This window comes from Ochotona curzoniae, unplaced genomic scaffold, assembly GCF_017591425.1.
Source record: "Ochotona curzoniae isolate NIBS_2020 unplaced genomic scaffold, NIBS_Ocur_1.0 scaffold_3208, whole genome shotgun sequence".
NCBI lineage: Eukaryota > Metazoa > Chordata > Mammalia > Lagomorpha > Ochotonidae > Ochotona > Ochotona curzoniae.
In genome coordinates this window covers 32467102-32473101 of record NW_024467106.1, presented here as the reverse complement: position 1 = coordinate 32473101, position 6000 = coordinate 32467102, and the positions used below count along the sequence as shown (strand labels likewise).

Here is a 6000-nt window from a genome sequence, read left to right as displayed (position 1 = left end):
GAGGATGTTCCTGCAAACCGGAGTGAGTGTGCAGGGTAGGGGGCTGTTTGGCTTGTACATTGGGCCAGCACCCTCTCTCTCTAGGCCCACCTACAGCGGCGCGGATGCAAGTAAGCATCCCCTTAGTGGGTGGGGACGCCCCAGAGTAACCCCGCAAGGGTGTGGAGGGGACCAAGGTCTGCAGGAAACTGGAGTTAGGGCTGGTGGTGTGTGTGTGAGGGGGTTGGTTCTGGGGATCTGGGCTGGGTCAAGACGCCCAGGTGAAGTAGGCGATCTCGTCCAGGTCGACCGGGTAATCGGTGAGCAGCACTGGGGTCTTGTCGAAAAGCTCGCCCTTGTAACTGCGCCACTTGCCAGCGGGCAGGTAGACATCGCGTTCCTGCTTGCCGGGCTCCAGCACCGGCGCCACCAGCAGCGTGTCTCCAATGAGAAACTGTGAGTCGATGCGGTGAGCCGTCTCGTCACCAGGAGCAATCCACCAAAGAGGGCGCACGATGGGGTCGCCGGTGTCCGTGATCTCGCCCGCCAGCTCCAGCAGCAGCGGCGCCACAAGCGAGGCCCGCAGTGCGGCAAACTTGTGTGCGATGGCTACCACTTCGGCGTCGTAGTGCCAGGGTGGGATGGAGAGCTGCATGGCCGGCATGAAGGCGGCCACCTCCAGCCAGCGCACATAGAGCTCTCGCTCTGGCACGGTGCCGCCGCCCGCCGTGCGCTCAGGCACCGCGTTGCCGCCCACCATGTCCGGCAGGATGAACGGGTAGCCCAGCATGCTGACAGTGAGCACGGCGGGGATGAGTGAGCGTAGCCCCAAGTCATAACCCCACACCGAGTCGCGGTCCACGAGGCGGAAGAAGCAGGAGATGTTCTGTGACTGGTAGCCCACGCGGACCTCGGCCAGCGAGTAGAAGGGCAGCGCCATCTCGGTATAGCGCCGGCTCCACACACTGGGGTCCGATAGTGGCCTGTAGGTGCTGAAGTCCCGTGGCAGGTAGCTGACCTCCCCCGCGTCGAACTTGAAGGAGGCCACTGAGTAGCGCGAACGCAGTCGCCGCAGGTGTCCCTGGAACCAGTCCCGGGCCTCCGGGCGCGTGAAGTCTAACACAGCGCCAATGCCATTCCACCAACGCACCAGCGCGGGCAGCCGGCCCGTGGGCTCGCGCACGAACAGCTCGCGTTCCACGCCCTCGCCGAAGCGGGACGAGTTATAGTTGACGAATGGGTGCACCCAGAGCGTGACGCGGAAGCCAGCTTCACGCAGCTGGTGGAACATATCGCTGGCGTTGGGGAACTTGGCCTCGTCGAAGTCGAAGTCGCCATAGGCTGGAGTGTACATGTCGTCGATTTCCAGATGGCTGCTGTTGAAACGGTGCTGGCGGATCTGCTGGGCAAAATGCAGCACCTTGTCCTGGTTCACCGCGCGCCCATACAGCGCCCACGTGGACCAAATGGGGTCTCGGAAGGCTTGGGGTGCGGGCACCCTGGAAGGTTTGTTGAAGTAGCGCCGTACCATGTACTTGTGGATGGAGGTCACGTCTGAGCCCACGCACACGCGGTAGCTTAGCTCTGGCCCCTGGGGGCCGCCGATGGGTGGTTTGTAGGGTGTGTCGTGGTAGCGAGCCTGCAGCCGCAGCGACCGCTCAGTGCTGTTCCATCCCAGGTGGAAAGGCACTGAGTCGTTGACTTTGATAGCAGCCGCGCGAGACGATAACCAGTAGCGCTCAAGGATGCCACCGAACGCGGCGTCGGAGGAATAGACATCGCTGGTGACAAAGGGCTGTGGTTCCAGCTGGCCCTCCAGGCGAATGGGCCAGTGTTGTGTCCTCATCTCGGCGCCGCCATACCAGTACGCTGGTGCATCGCCAAGGAACATGGCGTGCTCCACCGCCCGCCCTGGTGTCGCTGCCTCTTCTTCCCAGCGCACGCGGTAGCACATGACAGTGTCCTTGGGCCGCACGGTCTGGATGAAGAAGTGCAGAGGGCGCCCGTCAGCCGTGCGCGAGCAGCTAAGCACAGCGCCGATGCGGCCGCACGAGTCCAGGTCCAGCTCCCCGGATCGGAAGGCCAGGCGGAACACCTGCTCGCCCTTCTGGTTGCGGATGGAGAAGCCGCCGAGGTTGAGGTCCAGGAGCTCTGCGCGCAGGCGTTCTGCCTTGCGTAGGGAAGCGGTGTAGTAGCACCAGGCCACGATGGCGGCCAGCACCAGCAGCAAACCCAGGGCCGCGGAGCACAGCAGTGGTCGCAGCTCTTTGGACGGCTTGGGTTTGGCAGGGGTGAAGTTATCCGGTAGGAAGGTGTACATGGCTGCCACGTCAGTGTGCTGAGGGTCTGCGTGGGAACCAGGGCGGCGGCGGGGATAAGCCTGGCTTTTCTCCTGGGGGTTATGGGGCATCCGTCCCCAGCGGTTAAGGAACCAGAGGGCAGTGGGCACCACTCAACCACGCCCCTCTGAACCTGGCCTGCGTAGTCTGGAAAGGGGAAAAAGAGATTGAACTGAGCTTCCTCATTTAATCATATATACAGTTTGCTGTCACACGATAGGAGACTGGGTACTTTGGGAAGGTTGTCTGGGGTCTAAGGCCTTGAGAGGCAGCAAAGGGGAGACTCTTACCAGGAGAGTCTCTTATACATTCTTTCTCATGGTCCCATGTGAGTCATGTGAATGGAGAGTCGCATGCAACCAGGAGATGGCGTTTACTCTCTCCTCCTCCTTGTTTTCCCTGCTGGAGAAACAAACCCAGGATCACAAAGGCAGACCCTCCTGATGTGGGTGTGGTTGAGACTGAAGAGGAAGGGACTAGAGAGGGTATCCTAGAGGTAAGGTCATCAGGAGAATGGTCCTTCCAGCAACTGGGAACTTTGAATAGGGCGGTAGGCTGGGAGGGGTCCAGGCAGAGGGGAAGTGGGGATAGCTCAGGGATATTTCAGCTCACATGAAATATGACTTGGAATCAGAAAGTCAGAAAGCAGATGGAATCTGGAGATTAAAGACACCCAGGGCTTGGCGCCGTGGCCTAGCAGCTGAAGTCCTCGCCTTGAACTTGCTGGGATCCCATATGGCTGCCAGTTCTAATCCCAGCAGCTCCACTTCCCATCCAGCTCCCTGCTTGTGGCCTGGGAAAGCAGTGGAGGACAGGGTAAATAAAGCCTTGGGACCCTGTACCTGCGTGCGAGACCCAAAAGCGGCTCCAGGCTCCAGGCTTTGGATCGGCACAGCACCAGTTGTTGCGGTAACTTGGGGAGTGAATCATCAGACAGAAGATATTTCTCTCTGTCTCTCCTCCTCTCTGTATATATCTGACTTTGCAATAAAAACAAATAAATAAATCTTAAAAGAAAAAAAAAAAAGACACCATAACCAGACTTGATCTCAGGGCCCCGTATTGGAGAGAGCAGGTAAGTTCAAACATTGCACTGGGTCAGGATCCTGGCTGGTGTGGGTAGCTTCTTCCATCTGTCTCCCTTTGCTCTCAAACTTGACCAAGCACTGGGCATCTACCATGAAAAGCTCCGTTCCCTGGCCACCTTCCTGCTCTGCTCCCAGCACCACATCCGGGGTCAGCTATCTCCTCCCCGGTCTCTGTCCCTCATCTACTGTCACTTCTCCCTTGTCTTCCTGGAGCACTTCCAATAGGCTTCCCTGTACCCAACCTCATTCTCTTCAGTGTGTTCTGCTGGGAGCAACCATAGTGATTTTGGGAAAACCCTTATCAGCCACTCCTGTCTGGAGCTTCTTGAGCTACTCATGAGCTCCATGATGCAATTCAGAAGGGCAAGCTTGGTGGTGGAAGCTGCAGGCACGATGTGGTCTCAGCTTCATTCTGATTGCTTTTCCAGTCAGACCTATCTTATCAGTCCTCCCCCAGAGAAAATCCTTCAAGACACCTTCTGCATGAGATTTCATCCACCCAATCTGGGCCAGTGTCTCTTTTCCGCCTTCCAATTCTCTCCATGGATCAGATAGCCACCACTATACACACAAACTCTCATACTGTTTGCTAAACATGCAGGTATGACTTAGGGAAACACAGGCTTGGGGGAGGGTACACATCCTAGCCTGCCGCTCAAGGCCACCGAACCCTCCTGTCACAGCCTTCAGGGCAGAGTCCAACAAAGCAGCAGCACCAGCCAGGTGCACACACAGGCACATACACTGCCAGCCAACCAGCTGCCTAACTGCTCCAGCTGGGAAGAAGAACAGAGGGAGACTGACAAGCAGTAATTAGCTTCCTCCCAGGTGCCAATGTCTGTAAATCCTTAGCAACTTCCAAGGAGTTACTGAATGGGACTGTCTGGGGGTCTTCACCTCCTACGCAGAGATTACAAAGAATGCCATGTGCAGATCAGAATGCTGACTCTTGATATTAATAGACTGCCCCCCCACACACTGTATACCCCAATCCAAGATACTACTGCCCCAGGGCCTTATTATTATTTAAGGCTTATTTATTTGAAAGAGAAACAGAGACCTTCCATCTGCTGGTTCACTCCCTCACATGACCTCAACTGCTAAGGCTGGGTCAGGCTGAAGTCAGGAGCCAGGAACTCCATCCAGGTCTCTCTCACTTGGATGGCAGGGCCCAAGTGTTTGAACCATCTTCTGCTGCTTTCCCAGGTGCACTGATAAGGAGCTGGGTAATACACGAAGCATCTAAGACCTAAATGGGCAGGTGGTGACTTACCCATTGGGCCACAATGCCAGCCCCCAGAGCCTTATTCTTGGAGCTCCTTCCCTCCAACTATCTCAGTGTTTCTTAAGTCCCCATTTATCTGAGACAATCTCATACCCACTTTCTCTCAAACTATACCACTTCACTTTCCTCCCACTTCCTGAAAGTACAGGTTAGAAAAGTCCTTTTGGAAAATGTAAGGCAGTAGTTCTCATGCTCTGCCTTATGCCATCAAGGAGGGATACAGGGAGAAAGAGAGAGACTGACCATATCTAAGTAGGACACAGAGCCCTCATTCACAAAGCTTCTGTGTTATCATTCTGTCCCACCACTACTGGAGGCCTCTCCAACACTTTGATTCTGAGCATCTGAACTCTCCAGGATTCCAAGGTTCTTTGGTGACCAGAGGACTCGGGCCCGAGCATCCAGTCTATGGGGACCAGAGGTTAAGTTTCCCGAATGCCAACCCTATCAACCTTGTGGGGCAGTGGCACAATTCTGCTTTTACTGAAGAGGAATCAGGGGCACCAAACCTAAAACTCATCTAAAGTTACCCGGGATAGCAACGTTGCTTGGATCCAAAATCCTACCTCTGCGCTAAGCAAGTTACGTTTTGGGAGATGAGTGTTATTGTCTGCCTGGCTGTCTGAATGCAGGGATAGAAAGTTCTGTGTGGCGGAGAGGTTTCCATCAGATGGGCAGGAGGCGAGTGAGGCCTGTCTTTGGAAGGGCCGGTGCTGCTGGCTGGCTCTGGACAGACCAGAAAGGCCTCGTGGGGTGAGAAAGAGGCAAATTTAATGCCATCTAGTATCGGGGCAGTGTCCAAGGCTCTGGTTGGCCATGGGGCTTAGAGAACCCTGTTATCTGCCACCTCCACCATATGACCAACCACAGGACTGTGGGAGCAGGTGGGGTCTGCAAGGACGCAACATCCTGTGCTCCGCCCTCGCGGAGCCTCTTCCCGCTGGACACCCGACCTCCCTGTTGGCTGCCAGCCCCTAGCCTGGTCTGAGGGTGAGGGGAGGCCATTCCCAGCATGGTTGTTTGTGGGACACAGTTCGTGGGGGTGGGTGAGGGTAGGGTGGAAATGTCAAAGGGAACCCGATCTGGTCCATTCCCCTCTCCTCCAGGCGACAGGATCCGTGGGGATCGAGTGACTGCGTCTACACAGCCGGGAATACTCCGCCCTCCGCACCGCGCCCGACAGCTACAGCGGAAAGAAGGGACAGATTGAGGTCAAGGGACCTGTCACCCGCTGGGAACCGCGGCCCAGGTGGCCAAGCTCGCTCTACTCACTAATCCGGAGGAGCCAAAGTTCAGAGAGCGTGCTTCT

The 6000-nt window shown here is 56.5% G+C and overlaps 1 protein-coding gene across 1 annotated transcript; it reads right to left on the bottom strand.

Annotated features, from left to right (window-relative positions):
* Window positions 1-224: 224 nt before the first annotated feature.
* On the bottom strand, window positions 225-2419 carry MYORG (myogenesis regulating glycosidase (putative)). The gene has a single exon (XM_040963640.1). It carries the CDS (start codon window positions 2387-2389, stop codon window positions 248-250), a length of 2142 nt encoding a protein of 713 aa, XP_040819574.1. The 5' UTR covers window positions 2390-2419; the 3' UTR covers window positions 225-247.
* Between the last annotated feature and the right edge of the window lie 3581 nt (window positions 2420-6000).

Coding starts and splice junctions, on each gene's coding strand:
- MYORG (XM_040963640.1), bottom strand. CDS start 2,389: ATGCCCCATAACCCCCAGGAGAAAAGCCAGGCTTATCCCCGCCGCCGC.